Source organism: Microcebus murinus, chromosome 7 (assembly GCF_040939455.1).
Source record: "Microcebus murinus isolate Inina chromosome 7, M.murinus_Inina_mat1.0, whole genome shotgun sequence".
NCBI lineage: Eukaryota > Metazoa > Chordata > Mammalia > Primates > Cheirogaleidae > Microcebus > Microcebus murinus.
In genome coordinates this window covers 90,538,669-90,560,413 of record NC_134110.1, presented here as the reverse complement: position 1 = coordinate 90,560,413, position 21,745 = coordinate 90,538,669, and the positions used below count along the sequence as shown (strand labels likewise).

General features: G+C 42.4%; 1 protein-coding gene across 3 annotated transcripts in view; it reads left to right on the top strand.

The window, feature by feature from the left end:
• The first annotated feature begins 2,796 nt into the window (after window positions 1-2,796).
• Window positions 2,797-21,745, top strand: part of TRIM55 (tripartite motif containing 55) — a 45,302-nt gene continuing 26,353 nt past the window's right edge. For all 3 annotated transcript variants that reach the window (XM_012737187.2, XM_012737185.3, XM_012737188.3), the window contains exons 1-4: window positions 2,797-3,121; window positions 3,671-3,843; window positions 9,263-9,428; window positions 11,308-11,403. In XM_012737187.2, the coding sequence (XP_012592641.2) occupies window positions 2,954-3,121; window positions 3,671-3,843; window positions 9,263-9,428; window positions 11,308-11,403 (603 nt within the window). In that variant the 5' untranslated portion in view covers window positions 2,797-2,953. The remainder of the gene's footprint in view (window positions 3,122-3,670; window positions 3,844-9,262; window positions 9,429-11,307; window positions 11,404-21,745) is intronic.

The following is a 21,745-nucleotide window of genomic DNA, read 5'->3' as shown; positions in this document are numbered from 1 at the left end:
CGTGTAGCCCCTAGGCACAGTTCTAAGAAAAAGTGAAAGGCAGAGAGCAAGAAGGAACAGAGAGAAAAAGAAAGAGAAGGCTAGAGATCAACTGTACATCAAATAATCCAACTGGGAATTTTCTACTTCAAAATTAATACCGTTTCAGAGATATTTTTTCCAACACATACTGCTAAGTGAGGTTGCGAACTTCACTTACTTATAGATGGAAGAACTGAAATCCTGCTAGGTGAGGTCACCTTCCCCAGACCGATAAGCGAGGTAGACCCAGAGGCCGGAGAGAAGCCTGTCTCTGACTCACTGTGCAGCCTCTCACTGCCTCATGTTGGTCAGACTCGGGCATCTGAGTCATCCCCATGGATTCCACTTTCATAGCTGCCCCAGAGTCCATTTCCTCCTTTCCTTTCCCACTACCTTCGCCAGCGCCAGAGCTTCATGACCTGTCACTGGAACTATGGGCGACAGGCTCCGATCTGGACCTTTGCCAGGTCACCTTTGTGCCCAACTGCCCGGATCACCACTGCGAGGTCAACCTAACCAACCACTGCTCTTACGGAAATGTCCCTGTGAGAAACTTAATGACTTCCTGTTGCCTAATTTATTATGTGTTAAAAACTCTTTAGCCCAGTATTCCTGGCCTGCCACTGCATCAGCAGCGTGCCTGCGCTCCAGCTCAAGCCAGCCTCCGTGTGCTCTGAGAACCCCTACACGCCTGTGCCTCTGTGTCCCTGCTTCTGCACTTTCCCTTGGAAGCCCCAACTCTGGCCCACTCACTGCACATCCATCGATCCCAGTTCCTCAGTGCAGCAGCCCAAACGTGTCCCCCACCATGCAGCCCTCCTGAGTCCTCACTGGGAAATTCTGCAGCTCTGGATCACACTTTTTAAAACAATTTTTAATTTTTTAAAAATTTCAGATATTATGCAGGTACAAACGTTTTAGTTACATACATTGGTTTCGTACAATTTGAGTCGAAGTTATCGGACCCGTTAGGTGTCTGGATCACATTTTGTTTCGTGCTATGGTTCTGTATACATGTGTCTTATCTCCCCTCCACTACTGGGCTGAGCTCCTTGAGGGTGATGACCTGTGTCTTGTTCATCTTTCAGTTCCCAGAGCCTTGTGCAATGAACATACACGATAAATTCTCAAAGAACGTGTTTTAAGGGAATGGATTCCTTCTATAAGAACAGGCTCTGTTACAGAGTATATTATTAGTTTAAGCGCTTTTCCTTACATCGTAAGGTCTTTTACTTTCACAACAGAAACTTCATCTTTCCTAGGAAATAGCTCACATATTGTGCTCAGATTTCCCTTCCATGGCCAGTGTAATGATAAACACTTTTAAATGCCTAGGCTAGGTGAACTGAAGTAACTCAGTAAAAATTCTCACTAGTTCTCTTCTTCACTGTCATTGCTAAATAAATATTGAAAGGAATAAACAAATTCTCCAAAGATGCCTGAAATGTTTAGGAATACATATAACCTATTATTACTTAATAGATCTTATTAGATTCTTAATAAGCTCTCCATACAAATAACACTAAAATCATACATAACTAGTCACACTGACCTACCTACCCTTTACTGGTAATTAAACTTTATACCAGAGATATGTTAACAAAATGTGTTCCTTGTCCAAGGTTTTCAGAAATCAATGAGAAATACAAGTGCAAATTATTCACATATAGACATGGATTTCTTTTTTCATTTTTTATCTGATTTAACATTTTTAAATACAATATATATTGGCTAAACAGTTGCTTCCCCAAATCCTGGCCAATGTCAGAATTAATGTTTCTGACTCAAGAGCAGACCAAGAATATAAAAAATGACTAGGGAAACTGTCATTTAAAAAATCACCTTGGAGGAAGGGGCAAATGCAAAGAAAAAACAGATAGGGAAGCAGGACTCTATCCTCATTTCAGTTGTTAATGGCACTCCTATCTGACCCTGGATGTGTGGCAAAATGAAACAATAGCTCTGCCACCACCACCCTGCCCCCCAGCCCCTCCCTGTGCCAGTTGCTACCTTATTACTGATTACTGCTGCAAACTAAATTTAGATTTTTTAAGACTGTCAAAGTTTCTTTCTGTTTTTGGGTGTGCGTACAGGGATGGAGGCTACAGAATGAAAGAGGTTCCTAACTTCCTAGGGAGGAGGAAAGCAACGTGGAAGAGAAAAGGGCCTGCTAGGGTTTTATTATATATATTTTTTTCTTAAATAATTGGATCATCAACTGGTGTTTGAACTTTGTGTGTGTGTGTGTACACTTTCATGGTGAAATGATTTGTATTCAGCTCTTAAATTGGAATTTTACCCAGACATGAAGGAAGTCTTTTTTGATGGTTGCCCTCGTGAAGCCAGGATAACCATTTTCAAGATGTGTTTTTGTTTGTTTTCACCTCAGGTGTTGTTATCATACTACTATTGGTGACTAGATCCCTGAACTTTCAAGACAGAAATGGTATTTGTTATACAGTCCGACTCTCGGGCTGCATTCTGCCCCTTCTTGGAGGAGCTCGTCACCAAGGTCTGAGGGCTCACAGAGGGCACGGCTCTGTGACCAGGCATGCACATTTGCATTTGTTGTTGACAACTGTCAGCTCCTGGTCCTCACAACCTCTGTCTAAATGGGGTTTGTAATCCTCCTTTCCACCCACTCACTTCCCTCCCTTGGGCAAGAATGTTGACTCTTGCTCTTCATCAGCTGTCAGCGTCCATCCTCCTGTCACTGGCTTATATGGACAAGTCGGCCCACTGCCACGTGACCACGGGCTGCTAAAAACAGCTCCAGCACCCGCTCCGAACCGGGGCCTGAAACAATGTCCTCCGCCGAGAGAAATGTAAAGGACACTTGATCACACAATCCTCGGAATTATTTCCAGGAACCACTTGCAGAAGCCATTCAAAGCACCCTTTCCCTGGCGGTGTTGGCGGGGACGGCCAGGAGATGAGCGCATCTTTGAATTACAAGTCTTTTTCCAAAGAGCAGCAGACCATGGATAACTTGGAGAAGCAACTCATCTGTCCCATCTGCTTAGAGATGTTCACAAAACCCGTGGTCATTCTCCCTTGTCAGCATAACCTGTGTAGGAAATGTGCCAGTGATATTTTCCAGGTAGGTTTGTTTGGAATTTGGGGAACGGAAAAACATTCCCTCCTCTTGGAATCAAGCGCTTAACACTGGGGTGAACTCCTTTAGAAAACTTTATAAGGTCTCATTTATTTTCAAGGAAAACAAAATTTTTTTTAATGATTTGCTTTGTGCTTTGCTATCCAGCTCCTCCTTACTCCTACATCTAGTTTTATTTTAATACTAAGAATCGCATTTGTTTTTTTAAAAGAATCCAAACCATTGAATCTGTTTCAAAATTGTAAATGAATTATTGCCCAAGCCATTAATATGGAGTTTCTGGCTGGAACTTTTAGTTATGAAAATGTTGGCTGGAAAAGCACCTTATACTGACAATGGCACGTTGCAGATGACTGTGGATAAGGGCTGGCCCGGGTTTCAGCACTGCTTGCTGATAAGGCCCTGAGGGATTATCTTATAGCAAACTTAAAATAGAATTTCGTGTTGTTTGTAGTAACAGAGAGGGAAAAGAAGTCTCAGAAAAGCTGCCTTGAGGCATTACTCAGTTCCTCTTTCCTTGCTTGGCAAGAACAGGCCTCTAACCCGTACTTGCCCACAAGAGGAGGCACCACCGTGGCGTCGGGGGGCCGATTCCGCTGCCCATCCTGTAGACATGAAGTGGTTTTGGACAGACATGGGGTATATGGACTTCAGAGGAACCTGCTGGTGGAAAATATCATTGACATCTACAAACAGGAGTCCACGAGGTAACCCTCTTCCGTGTGTCAAACCCAGGCGAGGCTTGTTTTTGTTTGTTTGTTTTAGTGGGTTGTTACACTGAATGCTTGTTTGCCAATCACAGACTGGTTGTTTTATAGGAAAATGCTTTTCCAAGTCAGTCCTTCCCAATGGGACTGAGAGTTGCTCATGAGAAGAGAGAAGGAAGCTGGTGCCCATGCTTTTGTATCAATTTGAGGTTGACGTGACTCATTAGCACTAATCCCTTCCAGATGGTGATGCTGAAAGAGGCATAAGGCAGCCCCTCCTCCCTTAAAGACTAGTATTACATACATTTTAGTTGTTTTTGCACTTCACAGGTCCTTTGTAGCTTCTGATCCTACAAAGCAGAAAAATTCTAGTATAAAACTTAATAGAAAATTAAATTTTAGAATGGGCATCTTCCAAAATAGCCCAGTTCCTAGTTCAGATAGTCTCGTCTTAAAATTGTCTGGATGATAATAATGAAAACAAAATCCCTTAACACAGTTTGCTACCATCTTGACTCTATGGGATGTTGCAAAGCAAGGCATAACCCTGGCCTTTAGGGACTTGAAGTTTAGAGACACTGGAGGAAAAAAAGAAGATGGAGTTTAGTTTATGTTTCCCTATTTGTTAGAATCTATTTACTGCATATAGTCTTAGCATTCACTTGACTGATTGACATGCTCTCTTTGTATACACACACATATATATGCATATATATACACACATATACATATATATGCATATACACATGTATGTGTGTGTGTGTATATATATGTCTCCATTCATTTAAAAAATAAAAAAGGCTTCTTAATCATGAACCACATTGGCTATAGAATTCCTTTCCTAGAGACAACACAGCAGGAGTTTGTTCCTAGAAGGCACGGTGTGAAGATCCCTTTTTTTCAATTGTGTACAGGTCAGTCCGGTCCACAAAGCTTGATAGCACATTGAGACCATCTAGAAATGGCCTCATTGTGATTCTATTAGGGGACATGTATTTGTGAAACATCTGCAGGGCTTTGAAGAGGCTTGCACTCTTGGAAGGAGAGCTGTTCTATAAATCCAACATAATTATTGTAATTATTATGGCTATTAGTTTCTGCTTAAGATCCAAAACTAAATTAGATAGTACCAGGATACAGACTGGTTTGGGGAAGAAAAAGAATTGCTGATGACATATTGCAGAGATTGCAGCCAGCTGCTTCCCTTGCTTCCAAAGTCTCTTGACAAGAATGAAAGTACCAGTGTTGTTGTTACTTTCCAGATCTTATCTCATTGTATTTCATGACTTTAAAATGTAAATACACCCACTGTCTCTTTAAAAACTTAAGCAGCCAATTAATAACCAACCAATTATTAAGGGAGTTTATATAACAACTGTTTCAGTGCTTTGTACAGTGCCTTGCACAGAATAGTTGCTCCATAGGTGCCAGCTGATTAACCACAAATATTCTTATATGTTCTATTTATTGCAATAATTTTCTGTTTTGCTATTTGCCACAGTGGAAACTTGAAATGTGAAAAAAAACACAAAAAACAAAAAAACAATACTTGCTATGAAATCCAGAGAAGAGACGTTGGAATTTGTAGCATTAGTAAAACTGTAAGACACATTGTTACCTTAACTAGGAAGTCTGCTTGTTGCAGCTGCCAAAAATAGTATCCAGGGACTGGGAAGCAAATTGCATGAAAGCAATGAACCAAATTTCCAATGGTACAGTGCATAGCTGAGTGGACCAGGAGTGTTTTAATGATTTTTAAATTCTTATGCTGTTGTTTCTTGAACTTGAGACTTGCCTTTGGGACAGTTTTACTTGGTAGCAAAACCACAAGTGGCCCAGAGGGCTTAGCCATATGTCTGGGTGTAAACTCAGCTGTCCTCTGAAGGCTGGCAGCCTTACCAGACCAGAACCTGGAGCCCGAGAGTCTATTAGAAGACCCTGGAATAACCTTGGATATGCAGAGTAAGGAGATCCCAGTTCCGGTCACTGGAGGCAGCAACAAAAGCGGGAGGGGGTATCAAAGAACTGTGCAGTACTGGTCAACTCTGACCTCCCACAGAAAGGCTATAGAGACTGTGGGTCTGCACAAAACTTGGCCTTCTTATCTAGAATTCTGCGTGGTGCTGAACTAGCCATAGTTTGGGGGGGAGGGTGGTGGCAAGAGAAGGTACTATTTTGGCTAATATTAGTAATTAACATAATAATAATTAACTTTAAAATAGAATAAGTAAAACTACTCTATGACTATGTGCTATGTGTCAAACACTATCAGGGTGTTTTGCACATGAATTGTGTGCATTTTTTAATTCTTACCACAATCCTGTGAAGTGGTGATTATTATTATTATTACCCTATTAAAAGTTTTTAATATTTTAATCAAAGTAATTAAAACACATACCTCAAAAAATTAAAACAGTACTACAAGGCCTACTTTTTCTTCCCTCCCAAGTCTCACTCCCCAGAGTCAATCACTTTTAATTCTTTTAGTTGTTTTTCTGCTATTTATCACCAACAACATGTATGCACTACTGGTATGCTCTTATTCCTTGATTTTTCAATTTGAGACATTATCTGTTGACTTTCCATAGTAGATGTTTAGGAATGGGCCCTCACGTGGCTGGGCTTTACCCTCTGCTTGGGAATTGCCTTTACTCTCCCCTGGACTGAACTCCTTGCTTCCCGGAACCCAGGTCTTCCTCTTTGTTGGTTTACTCTCTTCTTTTCATGGAGCACATCCTCAAGTAATCTCCTAGAATGTGCATAAAGTCCTCTTTTTTTCAGCTTCTGCCACACTTCTGCCTTCAGGATACTTGGTTCCTGCAGTTCCAGAGCCTTTCCAGGGTTCTACAGCTCAAGTCAGCTTGCTTCTCGTAGGCTCCTTCCCTGTAGGCACTTAGAAGAGCTGAGATGCAAACATCATCCAAATGTTCCTAATTTCCAACATTTGGTTGACATCTCTCTGCTGTCATCTTGCTTACTTTTTGTCCTCACTGATTTATACCTCTTTATTTTGTTACTCTCATTTTACTGGGATTTCCGCAGAAAACATAAATAAATAAATGCCGATGTTCATTCTGCTATGTTTAATTAGAAGACTCCTGGTCCAATTTTTAGATGTGAGTAAAAATTGAGACCAAAAGAGGTTAGGTAACTTGCCACAGCCACCACAGAGAGAAACTAAGCTGGAATGAAGCTTTAAGATCAGTTTGATGACAAAGGTACTGCCTGATTTACCTGACCAAGACCAGACGCCCACCTCTCCAGAGACCCTAGGGTGGAGACCAGAGAGAGTAGGCTACAGAATCCTCCAGTCCAGCCTGACCACCACTGTGAGCCTGGCCACTCTCACTTCATAAATAAAGTATTTTACATCTTTATTCTACATGCCAATATTTGTCTCCAGTCTGTTATACGTTTTAAGTTGTACAGAGGTTTTCATTACACACTCGTTTATGAGTAGGTGGTGCCTCTGGGCCTATGTAGCAAATAAAATAAGAAGAACCCAATAAGGAATATGGGAAATAGTTCTCAGTGCATATTGTACCATTGAGACAAAAAGAATCACAAACTAAATATAGAGCCTTAAGGCTGTTTCCCCATTTTCAATGTTCGCATATACTGCAGAGGCCTGTGCTGTATGACACTGTCTCTAGTCACAGCTGTTGACATCAGAACAGCACGTGGGGCTCAGGCTGCCCTCAGGAAATGTCTAGAGAGAAAGAGCTGCAGAAGCACAGCCCGTGCCTTTTCCAGTAGACTTGCTCCAGACTCTTGCTTAACCTGCACCTGTCGCAAGGTGGAGACACATGGGAAGGAAGGGCTTCGAGGTGGAGGAGCCTTTGACCAGGCAGAGACCAAGTCGCCAATCCTGTTCTCTAGAAAACCTCCAGAAGGCATTGTCATTTATTAACGGAGTATTCAGGATGTCGTCTGGTCTCTTCCTTTGCCGAGTGCCAGGTGACCCCGGGCTTTCCCTACATTTCCGGCCCCCTCTCCAGCTAGGCGATGCTATGTTAGAGCACGGGGAATAGTGTCCATTAACAGGGCAATTTCCCTTTCATCTTTTCACTTATCAATTCAACAAGTATTTGCTGAGCGCCCCTCTATGCAAGGCACTCTTCTGGGTACTGGGATGCCAGCAAAACAGAGGACACCCCACGGCCCCTGCCTCAGGGAGCTCGCATTCTAGTTGAGGAAACAGTTCTGGACCTGAGAGGGGAGATAATTTTCTCAACTGTGGAGTTCACTTGCCTTATCTGGGTTCCAAGCATATGGTAAAGTCAGATCACACACTTCATGGAAAGCATATTGCTAATGACAGGGAAAACCTTTGGGCTCCGGGATGCAGCCGGCTGATTGGATGTTAAAGCTTGTTGCTGATTGGACACTTTTTGAATCCTACCAAGGATGTAAAAACTGGAGAACAAGGAAGGGGGGTCAGAACTTGATGCTGAGCCTGCTGGCCCAATAAAGGCTGTTCTCCGATTCTCCGTGTGCCGCTGGGATCTTTCCCCAGTCAAGCACCGTAACACTAGCTGTAACACTTGCTATTAACACTTGCCAGGACACTACAAGACCAGATGGAAACCCCTTTTGTAAAAATGAGATTCCAAAGTCTTGAAACTGGAACTACATATAATTTCCTCATCAGACCCAGGGCTTCCCTCAACCGTTGGCAAGTAACAAAACGTAGCCCCAAATCTAAGATATTTCTAAATAACTATAGGTTTGGGAATATGAGGATTTGAGTTCCTAAAATACTTATGAAAACCATTAACAGCCTCAGTCTTTAGACAGGACACATCTAAATTCCTGGATTTTGTGTAAGGAGGCTACACCTCCCTCTTACTACTTCCGGCCAGCACCTCCCAGACCAATAATGAGAAGATTTCGGTTCCCACTAGCGACTCCTTCAGGTGGAACAGGTGTTTTCTGGGGCCAGAGGCTGGAGCAGTAGCCTGGAACTCCTCCGCAAAGCTGTGCAAACTTGAGATTTAGTTGTTCTGCCACCTCCCCTTCTTTGCTCATAACCGGGAAACGTCTCTTGAGAAACTCGGGAGGTGTGGACACCGCGCTGGAGCACACTCCCAACGACTCGCCAGGGTCCAGGGTTTGACTTTCGGGAACCTCGCCAGCCTGTTCCCAAACTTAAATAAATCGAAATCGGCCAGAGTGCAAACCCACCACGGAAACTGGCAAATGCGACGAGTCAGGGTCTCCATGTCGCGGTCCCAGCCGCAAGCGGGTTAGAGATTTGTGGGCACACCACTGCTAAACTCGTCGGGAAGCCAAATTTGGTGGGCTCCGGGGACAAGAAAGGGCCCCTGGAGTCCTCTAGAATAGACTTGCAGGGCGCATACCAGACTTTGCTGTGCCCCAGGGCGAGTTGACGGACTTTAATCTGCCTGCCTCCTCCCAGGCCAGAGAAGAAGTCCGACCAGCCCATGTGCGAGGAGCACGACGAGGAGCGCATCAACATCTACTGTCTGAACTGCGAGGTGCCCACCTGCTCCCTGTGCAAGGTGTTCGGCGCACACAAGGACTGCCAGGTGGCTCCCCTCACTCACGTGTTCCAGAGGCAGAAGGTAAGAGCTGCACTCCCCCCCCCCCGCCCCCACCGGCAGTGCCTTCCAAGTGCCAGTGCCACAGGCTTGGCGCTGGGCATGTGGCCGGCGATGGGTGCCCTGGAGGATGACGAGGAAGGCTGGACAGGGCCGAAGTGCGTAGTTTCAGGAAGGGCGCAGGAGAGGGTCGCTGTTTTCGCCCCCTTTGGAGGTTGCTGAAGATGAGTAGTGTTAGGGGACCCAGTCTAAGCTCACACTGCTCAAGATTATTTGAAGTTTAGACTGTGGAAAGAAAAGGATAGTTTCTTACCCCCGTCACAGAATACTTTCCTTCATTCACCAATGAAAGGTTTCTTTTACCCTCCCCAAGGCTTTTTCTCCCCCACTCCTAGTGAGGGAGAGTTACAATGACATGTAGTTACAGACTGCCTTGAGCTGGCCCTCATGCCACCCGGGCCAGCTGCTAAAGGGCCCCCTTTGAGTAGGTGCATCTCCCTTACCCCAGGGCCTCAGCCACAGCCCCTCATCCTGACCAAGGACAGCGTCTCCGCTGGCACAGCACCAACCTGCCACCCTGGTTTCATGCACAAGAGGGCCAGAGCTGACCCACTTGGTGCAGATGAAAGGTGGGTTGGGTGCTCCATTGGGTGCAGTGGCTCCAGGCGCTGAGGATTTGATCAGCTCCACCTCCCAGCTGCTTTCAGTTGGAATCATCCTTCCACAGTCCATCAGGGTTTCACTGTGAAGATTAGAGTTGGAATCAAATTTGGAAGCCAAACTCTTGGGCAGCAGTTACCACCAGTAACCACCAACTGCTAACAAAGCAGAATTCTGCAAGTTATCTATGACGTTTATTTATTTCTCAATCCACTTATAATTTATTCCCCCTCTTCTCTCCCCACACCCCCCAAAATCAAGTTAGATGACACCGTTTCACACTTCTTGCCTCAGAGCCCTGGAGATTCCTGAGAGATGGACAGGACAGACTGGTGGCACTGTTTGTTCCACATCCTGTTTGGCCAAAGCAGCTTCACTTATATCTACAGGTTTCCATATTAACTTCCATTTGAAGAAAGGGTCCTGCAGCTTTAAAATGTTTTATAGTTAGTGTTCTGGTCTAACCTCCTTCCTTTAAATATGAAATAATTAAGGTCCAAATTGATGTATTGCCCAGCATCATAGAGAAGTTAGGGGCAGAGTTGGACCAAGCACAGAGTTGTCTGAAGTCCCCATTCAGTGCTCCCTGAGGCTATGTAAGCCAGCCTCGGGAAGGGGTAAACATGAACAAAAGGATAGCTTCTCAGGGCAAGAGAAAAAAGGAATTTCAAAGTTGACATTCTCCTCCTAGAATCGGTTGCATGTTTCTAAGTCTGTAGTGACGTAGTCTAGTGTGTGGGTGTTTGTGTGTATATATATTATACACTATATTCGTAGCATAGCAGGCCCATAATAAGTGTATGTCAAATAAATGAATATTTACTTTATACATTGCCCAAGTAAAACTGATCCTGAGCTACACTAGGCAAATAATTATTTTGGGTCCTTAAAGTCATATATTAGACTCCATTACGCTTACAAACCATACTTGGAATTCTTTAGCTTGAACATGCTATTCTCAATGGCCTATAATTCAGTGTTCTTAATGCTTTTTAACTGAGTCTCTATTAAGAATGTGGTGAAATCTATGAAACCTCTTCCCGCACAAATGAATTCATATACAAAATTTGCTTGCACTTCTGGAAGATTCACAGGTCTCCCAGGCCTCCCTGTCACTCCTTAGGGATTGCTGCATGGACCTGAAGAACACACGAGGACAATACTATTAAATATGACTAGTGCACAATCCGTGGTGATTATTAGGAAACCCCTGATCTTGAGTTCTTCTTTTCTCTTCATTTAGTCTGAGCTTAGCAATGGCATCGCCGTCCTTGTGGGAAGCAATGATCGAGTCCAGGGAGTGATCAGCCAGCTGGAAGACACCTGTAAAATTATCGAAGTAAGTCAGGTGACTCCCAGGGGGGTCTCAACCAAGCCCGCAGCTCCTGGGGGTTTGTCGCTTCGTCAGTGCTATAGTAAACGTCCCCATTCCAACATGTCATTATTTCCTCATGGAATGGCCTACTTCCCGATCTGTCTCTGAGATACTCACCTCCTGGGACAGAAAGAGAAGTTATGACATGAGCCAATGAGACGGATTTTACCACAATTATTAGGGTTGCTGTTGCATGGGTTGTTCTTTCTTGATCAATTCATTTTGAAAGATTAGCAGCAAGAAAAATCAATTCCTTTGGTCATGGAAATCAGTGTTGTTGCTATTATAGCAGACTTCCTTGGTGGAAATCTGAACTGTCTTAGGGAATGCTAGTTCGTGCTTTAGAAGGTCACGTGCAGGTTTGAGCTGCACATCTGTGCTCTCACAGCAGCTCTGCACAGGGGCCATCAGGAGGAGGAACGTCTGTCTGACTGTGGTCAGAGAATGGCTCAGTGTCTGAGAGCTCAGGAGGCCAAAGTTCTGGCTCGTTCATCTCTGTCTGCCCTCTGCCTGGCCCAATGCCCGGCACATAATAAACACTCAATAAAAACTTGGTGGATGAATGCATGAATAGCTGGCTGTTTAGCTCACATTTGAACTTGGCATATAAGAAATAGAGCAAATCCACTTTTCCCTCAAGATCAAATAAACCGCATAATTACTCAAGGCAAAATGTGGAAACCTGAAAAGGGTTAAGCTATGTGGCAGATATCTTTTCACAGACTAGGTACAGCTGTGCTGCAGGGGGTGCAGGTGCAAGATGCCTAGGTTCGAGTCCAGGTCCCTGGCTCTAGCAGCCAGAGAAGTCTGTTACTGTCTCCCTGCTGTGAGCTGTGGGGTCATTTGTTATTTTCGTTGGACCTCAGTGCCGAGGGAGGAGATGGTATCCTGCTCATCTGTGGCACACTGTTCTCATTGCTGTGTGCAAGGCTTTTCTTGTTACTATTTGTTTCCTTTTATCCCCATTTCTCACTCCTGTTCTCCTCCCCATAGATAAGCCCTCTGACATGTTTGATGTTCTATCTGTATTCTTAAAAATTGTGTATGGTTTTATATGTATATTTTTTAATTTTTTAAATGGCATTGTGTTGTATTTCTCATTCTGCTTCTTACTTTTTTTAAAACTAAGCATTATGTTTTTAAGATCCATTCATGTTGCTACAAGGACATTTAGTTCCTCAGTTCTCTTCTGTAAAAATGGGGCAATCTTAGTACCTACTTTATAGAGTTACCGTGAAGAGTAAAGTAAATAAGCAGAAGCTAAGTGCTTAGCACAGTGCCTGGCATGTGGCGAGTGTCTGATAAATACTATTCTTACTACTTTATCATTACAAAGTCAAATTCTACTAATCCTAGCACTCTGGGAGGCCGAAGCAGGAGGATTACTTGAGCTTAAGAGTTCAAGACCAGCCTGAACAAGAGTGAGACCCCCCTTCTCTAATAAAAATAGAAAAATTAGCCAGGCATGGTGATGTGCACCTGTAGTCCCAGCTACTCAGGAGGTTGAGGCAAGAGGATTGCTTGAGCCTAGGAGTTTGAGGTTGCTGTGAGCTATGGTGCCACCACTGCACTCTGCCCAGGGCAACTGAGTAAGACTGTGTCTCAAAGAAAAAAAGAAAAGCAAATTCTATTAAAAGCCAAAGGCCATTTTCTAAATGATGGCTTCAAGACATTAGCCATAATTATCTCATTTTAGATTTACACATCATTAAAATCAATCTCCTTTCTTCTCCACACTCATATTCCTGAAAATATCTACGATCAATCTGGGATCCATTTATAGAAGGCAAGTTTTCTCTTGGTGAAGAGCCTAAAGAGATTCATAAATGGACAATATAAACTTTTTTTTGTTTGTACTTATTTACAATAAAGGGCAAATACAATTTAATCATTAAGCTGTGAATCAGCAGTCCAGTGTGATCCCATGTTGAGGGTTGAGCGTGTAAATGGGAGCATGTTGCCTGTGCGTGAATGAGGTAATCTCAGGCCCTTATCAGCGATGTCTGCTGGAAGGAAGAGGCTTTCTGTCTGGGGTGGACAGCCCGGAGAATGCACACAGGAGAAAAGCCCTGTGGGCCACATCTGGGCCTTGAGCAAATGCAGATGACTCAGGCTCCACTTAGCCAACATCAGAGGACACCAAGAGGGTGGGGGGAGATTCCATAACAGGCTTTCTTCATAGAAGCCAGTCAGGGGCACAATAGGAATCACTGTTTTTATTTGCTGAGAACAACACACGAAGGAACAGGTTTGAAGTTAACTCGGCAGAAGGGATTAGTGCAGGTCTCAGGAAGAACTTCCAGGGCACGAAGGTCAGGATCATTACCCCATTCTCACTGATAATAACATTCATTAGCACGACATACTTTTGTGAGTATTTTGACAGGTTACTAGAACAGGGTGTGTGATCACTCCCTGCAGGGCTTTAAGAGGGGGCTGCAAATTGTCAGGAGTCTTAAAAGTGTCCATCCTTTTTCTGTTTATTTCATTTCTGGGATCTTATCTTAAGGAAATAAGATGAAAAAGCAAAGCAAGTATTTATTTGTATATACTGTATAGGATGTAAACATTCATATACAACTCTATAGAAAGTACATGATGCACCACATAGTGATGTTTTGGTCAATTGTTCAGACCACGTGCAGGTGATCCTGTCAGGTTATAATACAGTATTTTTACTCTACCTTTTCTATGCTCAGATATGCTTAGATAAACAAATACCGTGTGTTACAATGGCTCACCAGTACAGAAACATACTGTACAGGTTTGCACCCTATGAGCAATAGGCTAGAGCGTATAGTCTGGGTGTATCATTTAGTTTTGTGTAGGTACATGCAATGATGTTCCCACCAGGGTGAAATCATCTAATGACACATTTCTCGGAACATGTCCTCTTGTTAAGTGGTGCATGACTTTATATATTCATATATAACCTCTTACACATTCATGGGGGGGAAATCAGGAAAGAAAAGCACCAAAAGGTTAAGGGCAATGAATAGCGGGACAGCAGGTCATTTTTTCTTTCTTTTTTTTTTTTTTTAACTTTTGGTATATATTTTTTAAATTTCAGCATATTATGGGGGTGCAAATGTTTAAGTTACATGTGTTGCCTCCCGCCCCCCCCCCAGAGTCAGAGCTTCAAGCATGTCCATACCCCTGATGGTGCACATCACACTCATTATGTATGTATATACCCATCCCCTCCCCGCTTCCACCTGCCTGATGTTCGATAAATGTTATTCCTGTATGTCCACTTAGGTGTTGATCAGTTAATACCAATTTGCTGGTGAGTACATGTGGTGCTGGTTTTTCCATTCTTGAGATACTTCACTTAATAGAATGGGTTCCAGCTCTATCCAGGATAATACAAGAGGTGCTACATCACCATTGTTTCTTAAAACTGAGTAGTATTCCATGGTATACATATACCACATTTTATTAATCCACTCATGAATTGATGGGCACTTGGAATGTTTCCACAGCTTTTCAATTGTGAATTGTGCTGCTATAAACATTCGAATGCAGGTGTCTTTTTCATAAAGTGACTATTGATCTTTTGGGTAGATGCCCAGTAATGGTATTGCTGGATCAAATGGTAGATCGACTTATATCACTTTAAGGCAGGGGTCCTCAAACTTTTTAAACAGGGGGTCAATTCACTGTCCCTCAGACCATTAGAGGGCCTGACTACAGTTTAAAAAAAATATGAACAATTCCTGTGCACACTGCACATATCTTATTTAGAAGTAAAAAAACAAACGGGCAAAAACACCTGCATGTGGCCCGTGGGCCGTAGTTTGAGGACACCTGCTTTAAGGTATCTCCATATTGCTTTCCACAGAGGTTGCACTAGTTTGCAGTCCCACCAGCAGTGTAGGAGTGTTCCTATCTCTCCACACCCACGCCAACATTTTTTGTTGTGGGACTTTTTGATAAAAGCCATTCTCACTGGAGATAAGTGATATCTCTTTGTGGTTTTGATTTGCATTTCCCTGATGATTAGAGATGTTGAGCATCTTTTCATATGTTTGTTGGACATTATTCTGTCTTCCTTTGAAAAGTTTCTGTTCATGTCCTTTGCCCACTTTTTGATAGGGTTGTTTGATTTTTTTCTTGCTGCTTTTCCTGAGTTCTAAATAGATTCTAGTTATCAGCCCTTTATCGGATGTGTAGCTTGTGAAAATTTTCTCCCATTCTGTAGATTATCTGTTCACTCTCATAACAGTTTCTTTGGCTGTGCAGAAGCTTTTTAAGTTGATCAGGTCCCATTTATTTATTTTTGTTGCTTCTGTGATTGACTTTGTGGGCTTCTTCATAAATTCTTTGCCTAATCCAATGTATAGAAGAGTATTTCCAACATTTTACTCTAGAATTCTAATAGTTTCATAACTAAGGTTCAAGTCTGTTATCCAGCATGAGTTGATTTTTGTAAGAGGTGAAAGGTGTGGGTCTTGTTTCAGTCTTCTACATGTGGCTATCCAGTTTTCCCAGCACTATTTATTGAATAAGGATTCTTTTCCCCAGTGTATGTTTTTGTTTGCTTTGTCAAAGATTAGATGGCTATATGAGGATGGTTTTACATCTGGGTTCTTTGTTCTGTTTCCACTGGTCAATGTCCCTGTTCTTGTGCCAGTACCAAGCTATTTTAATTACTATAGCCTTGTAGTATAGTTTGAAGTCTAGTAAATTGATACCTTCCATTTTGTTTTTATTGCCTAGGATTGCATTTGCTATACAGGGTTGTCTCTGGTTCCATACAAAGCATAAAATTATTTTTTCTATATCTGTGAAAAATGATGATGGTATTTTAATAGGGATTGCATTGACTTTGTAGGTCACTTTGGGTAGTATAGATATTTCAACAATGTTGATTCTGCCTATGCATGAGCATGGATGGTTTTCCACCTGTTTATGACCTCTTCTATTTCCTTCCTCAACAGGTCATTTTCAATGCCTTCCTTATATATTCCTGTATCTCACATTTCTATTAAGTCTGACATTTTTATTAATGACAACCAGTAAAACAAAGAATGAATGAATGAATATGACTCACATAAGCATGGCTCTCTTAGATCAGTTTAGGTGGTTCATCTGGAGAGGCCCTATGGAGGTCTCTGATTTTATAGTTCCTGTTTGACACAATATCTTCTGTTTGAGGGGTCCTCGAGGACAGAGACACTGCCACAAATGGCCATCCTGTGCACCTGTAATTGCTGAGGTGATCTCCCTCAGAGCCAGGTTCATATCAGTGGGCAGAACCCCAGAGGCTCACTTTCTTGCCAGCCTGCACTGCAGGACAACACGGAGGGCAATGGTCCTGCCTTGCAGAGTGAGTGAATTCTGTCATTCAGGACACAGCTCCTGTATCTTCTGCTCTGCCTGGGCTTGTTGTTTCCCTTTCTGGTTTTGCTCACCACCTGCTTGGAAACATTTTCAGAGAAGCCAGGAGTGGTTCCTGGCCAGGGGGTGGGGAGCTGTTGTTAAAGGATTCCCTTCTCTGATTGGCGAAGAACTCCTCAGGGATGGGAAATGGAGCAGCCTCTGGGGTGGGCACTGTCCTTCCATAATTACCTTGCCTCCCCGCCTGGGGCCTTGATGCCTGCCCTTTTGTGGTAGTGCCTGTTCCTTGCACATGTCTAATTTTGTCCCTAATCATCGAATGTCTTGCAGGGTTGGCCCAGGGAGGCTTCTGGCCCAGGACCAGCTCTGGAGCATTGCTGAGCTTTGGGTAAATCACACAGTAGATTCCATGTTATCCTTTAAAAATAATGTATGCAGTTGATGTACATTTACAGTGATAATGGAAGAGGCTTTTAGAATGACTATTAGGCACAAAGGGGCAGTCTGAATTGTGTTGAAGGGGAGTGGAATTTTCATTCTGTGCTGTGGGCTGACGGTGGGTGAAGGATCTGTGAGATTTTTTTTTAGCTCTGCTGCTTGAGGGTGGCTCAGCCTACGACATCCCCTGAGCTCTGGATTGCAGCTTGGCAGGGGGATTCTGGGCTGTTCTGGAGGAGCCCAGCATGGTCTGGAGCTTCACTTGCCTTTCTAGGCCTGAAGATGGTCTGGGACAGGCTGGGCCTAGGGAGGTGGGCAGCTTGTAGGAGTGAAGAAGTCCACTCAAAAAAAGTGCTTGATTTTCATTTTTCTTTTTTTTGGGGGGGGGGCCAAACCACGTGGCTTTATTATACACTCGTGGACGAGGTTCTGGGGCCCCAAGAGCGGGGCCCCGGAAGTCGCCAATTTTCATTTTTCATCCCTAGAAAATGTAGTCTTGTAGTCTTTACCTCTTGTAGTCCCTCCCTCTTGTAGTCCTTACCAATGGCACTTATCCTATGTCACTGGATACCCAAGGGGCAGGCCCTCCAAAAGGCAGGCTGGCAGGTCTAGAAATAACCCTGTTTTGTATGAACACCTGTCCAGAGGAAACTGCTATAAGTTGAATAACAAATATTTGATATTGAGAATTTCCATTATCTGAACAACTTGAATAAAATCTTCCAATGATTTTACAGTGAGAACAAATTCACTGTATTTTCAAAACAGTGATTTACCCCAATCAGCTTTTTCTCATCTCTGAGACATTGTCCATGCAGTTACAAATATGCAGTATGAATATATTTGAATAATTTTAACAGGTATGCCAGAATTTTTAAGGCAATATAGCACATGCCTTAACAGAACAGATTTCAGAGTTTGAGTTTTAGCTCTGCCACTTACTTATATGATGTTGGGCAAGTTGCTTACGCTTCCTGTCCCTCAACTTCCTCAATTTTACAGTAGGGATGATAAAACCTTCTTCACAGAGTTGTTGTGATGACTAAATTGGAGTAAGAGGCACATGCCAAGGATTCAGTAAATGTCACCGCATGTCAGCCTCAGAGTCAGGTTGGAAAGTGCACACTTATTCTCATGATGTGAACCAATGATCGTTGGAACCACGGGGGCATCTTTTAAATGGCGTCACAAAAAGACAGTCAGGGTCCTTGTTAATTGTGATGGCGGGGCTGAGCAGCAATCTCAGAGGGAAAAATTGAGAGAGAGTGGCACTGGATATTAGCTCTCTTCTTTATCGAAGAGGCTTTATGGCAACTCGAGGTGTTGGCAACCAAGTGAGACAGAGCCTCTTCAGGAAACTTGCTGACTACTCGCAGCAGACCCAAGTGAGTTAAACATCTGCTCGCCTTGCCACATAGATCTTGCTAGACCCGGGGGCTCAAGTCAGAGACCGCCCTCCTGGCCCTCAGCCCTCACAGGGTTATGTGAGAAGACTCTAATGATCTGGATTAGCCCAGAAGACCTTAATGCCAAGAACCCCAAGATTAAGCATTAGAAACGCCACAAATTAAGACACAACTATCTTTTTAACATGGAGTAGTAACGTGATATAGTAGAAAAGAGCCAGAATTTTGGAGGCCCGAGCCCCAGGGTCACTGAGTGGAGCTGTTTGCTGAGCGCTGGTGAGGGAGGGCTGAACCCCAGCCTGGTGCCTGGAGGACAGTGTTGTTTCTGATTTATTTTATCTGTCTCTTTTGGGGGGACATCCTAGCCTGTACTCCTGGGACTTCACCAAGCGCCTGTAACTGGAGCTTTATGAATGAAGGGCTGGACTTGCTTTTCTTGGAAGGAACTTCCTTTTTTGGTATAGTTCTTTCTTCAGTATTATTTATCTACTGACTCCTTTTTTTTTTCTTCTTCTTCTTTTAGGGGGTAGTAGAAGGAAACTCTGTTTGTCTTAATGAAGGAACTTTTGAAGTTCTGTATTTCAAATGAAGCTGCAGCTCCAAACAAGTGTGTCTTGATGAATGTTGGAGGAATGTGGTAGAGATATGAATGGGCCTGGTAGAGCCACAGTTGCTCAGTGACAAGTGGCAGGGCTAAGAGCTTATCTTCAATTCTATTTCGGTCACAGAACCAGGAGCCTTACATGGTAAGATCAGTGGTCATAGCTGCCTTAGGTTTTTCCTGTTGTGGCCATGGCATGTGCCCAAGCAGGTGCTGTCATTTCAGGGCTAGGGCATGTAATGTATGTCTTAGTGAGATAGGTGACACTCTGAAACCTGCTGGGAATAGAGAGAGGCATGTCATAGCTTGAAGACTCTCTGAAATATCTCCATAAGTTGTAGAGTCTTGGAACTGTAGAGTTAAAGGGGAACTTAGCAATTATTCAATCCAGTCCCTCATTGTACAGATTAAAGCAAACAAACAAGCTATTGTCCTGAGGTCAAATGGTTTCTCTGAGGTTGTATAGCTATATTTTGTTGTTTTTTGTTTTTGTTTTTGATTTGGTTTTTTTAGCATTGAATGAAGCAGAGGCTTAAATACCTATTTCTTTGGAACAGAGCACACTTGAAGCTTTTGAGTGAGAGCTGAATATTTCTTGACACAAGTCATATTTCATACATTCATCCACTCGATCATGAAATCCATATTTTTCAAGTGTGCACTATGTGTCATATTCTGAACACATAATGTTGGGGAAACAGTGGTGAACTAAATGTAAAAGTTTTCTGCTCTCAAGAATATTTTATTCTAGTAGAGGAGTTATACAATAAACAAATGAATAACAGGATCATTTCAGAGAGTAATAAGTGTCTGGGAGAAAAGTGAGCCAATAAAAATCTACTCATTAAAAATGGTGGTACTTTGCCTGACAGGCTATCTGCTCTTTTAGTAAAAGATCATCTGCAGTTGATCTTTTTTTCCCATGAAAAGCTTCTCTTTGTAGTTGCATATCTTATTTTTTCTTATTGCTTCTAAAATATAAAGATGGTAAAAGTTGGATTCTGCCAGTTTTCACATTGCTATGAAGGCAACACTTGAAACAGTGGCTTTAGATCAAAGTTAAAGGTTACCTACTGACTCCTAAGGAAACAACCAAATGACTACTTGAATTGTTACTTTTCCTCCAGAAATTTTGATATTGGTTAGAAACAAATAGTCCAGCCATCATCATCTTACCATTTCGATATGGGCAAGATAGTCTTCACTTTATAAAATCACCCTTTTTTGGTATACTGCATCCATACTGGGTTCTCCCTAGAGATGGGATGAATTTTATTTTCACTAAATTAATTACAGACAACTTTAATTTGGTTCTCCTAAGAAACCAGTAAATATAACTGTATGACAGACCCAGAAGGAAGGCCGTGCTGCAGCAAGAGGCTTTGCATCTGAATATGCTTGGGGACCAATGCACTGTGCATTTGTGATGGAGGTCACTTCACTTGCTAAGCAGGTGCCATCTGCATGCACACAGGATGTAGGAACCACAAGCATCAGAAGGAAGAATATGGAGAATATTTGAAAAGATAAACTTGAAAGTTCAAAAAGTGTATATTTTTATTCAATTACTATGCAGAGAAATAGGGGGAGGGAGGAGGGTAGGTATACAACCTGGAATTAGGTTTTAAAATATATACCTTTTTACTCAAATAAATGAAAAAGTATGCTAAAAGAAAGGAGAAATCTTTGAGATTAGGAAGTTTTTGTGGAGAAGAGATAAACGTGGTTGCTATCATGCTTTTGCAGGCAATAATCATCCTTTAAAGTGTGCTACCTGCAGATATTCTGATAATGCAAAAATTCACATTTTTTTCCCATTCCATTTTTCAGGTTGCTAGAAAGTCACTGTGCAAAGTGTTGCAGATTCACATTTATAAAGGCACAGTAGGTACTGAAATTCAAAATAGCTAGGTGGCCTCTGAGAACATTTTTTTTCCACAGCACTTACCTGTTCCCCAGTTAGCTTGCAGGGGAAATTGATAACCTGAGATGTTTATTTTTCTCTGACTTTCACAGCACTTTGATGGTCTTGTTGCCAAGAAAGTTTGAAGGGCATGTAAGTTAGTCTCTCATGTGTTGGTTCTACCTTGGAAAGTATGAAAAAATAGGAGATTTTCAATTTCATGGAGTATTTCACATTTGAATCTGGCATTAGGTTAACCTGAATATCTTAAGTAAATTTATAAAAGTTTGTAAGTTCCAATTGCATAATTCCAAGGAAGAAGCATGTATTTATTTCTGTTTCAGAAACAGATTTGTCTGTTACTGTATTTTACATAGAATTATATTAAAAACAAACTAAACAGGAGAAAAATTTTTTCTGTTAAGAATTAGAAAATATTAATATAACAATTTTATATTTTATACCTATCATTTATGACAAATTTTATATTTATTATTCTCCCAAACAATGGAAAATGATTGCAGGTTTTTAGATCTTAAATCCTTTTACATAGTAAGAACTTAATGAATTTTGTTGAAGGAAGGAACTAATTAATGTAATTCTGAGACAATTTGAGGC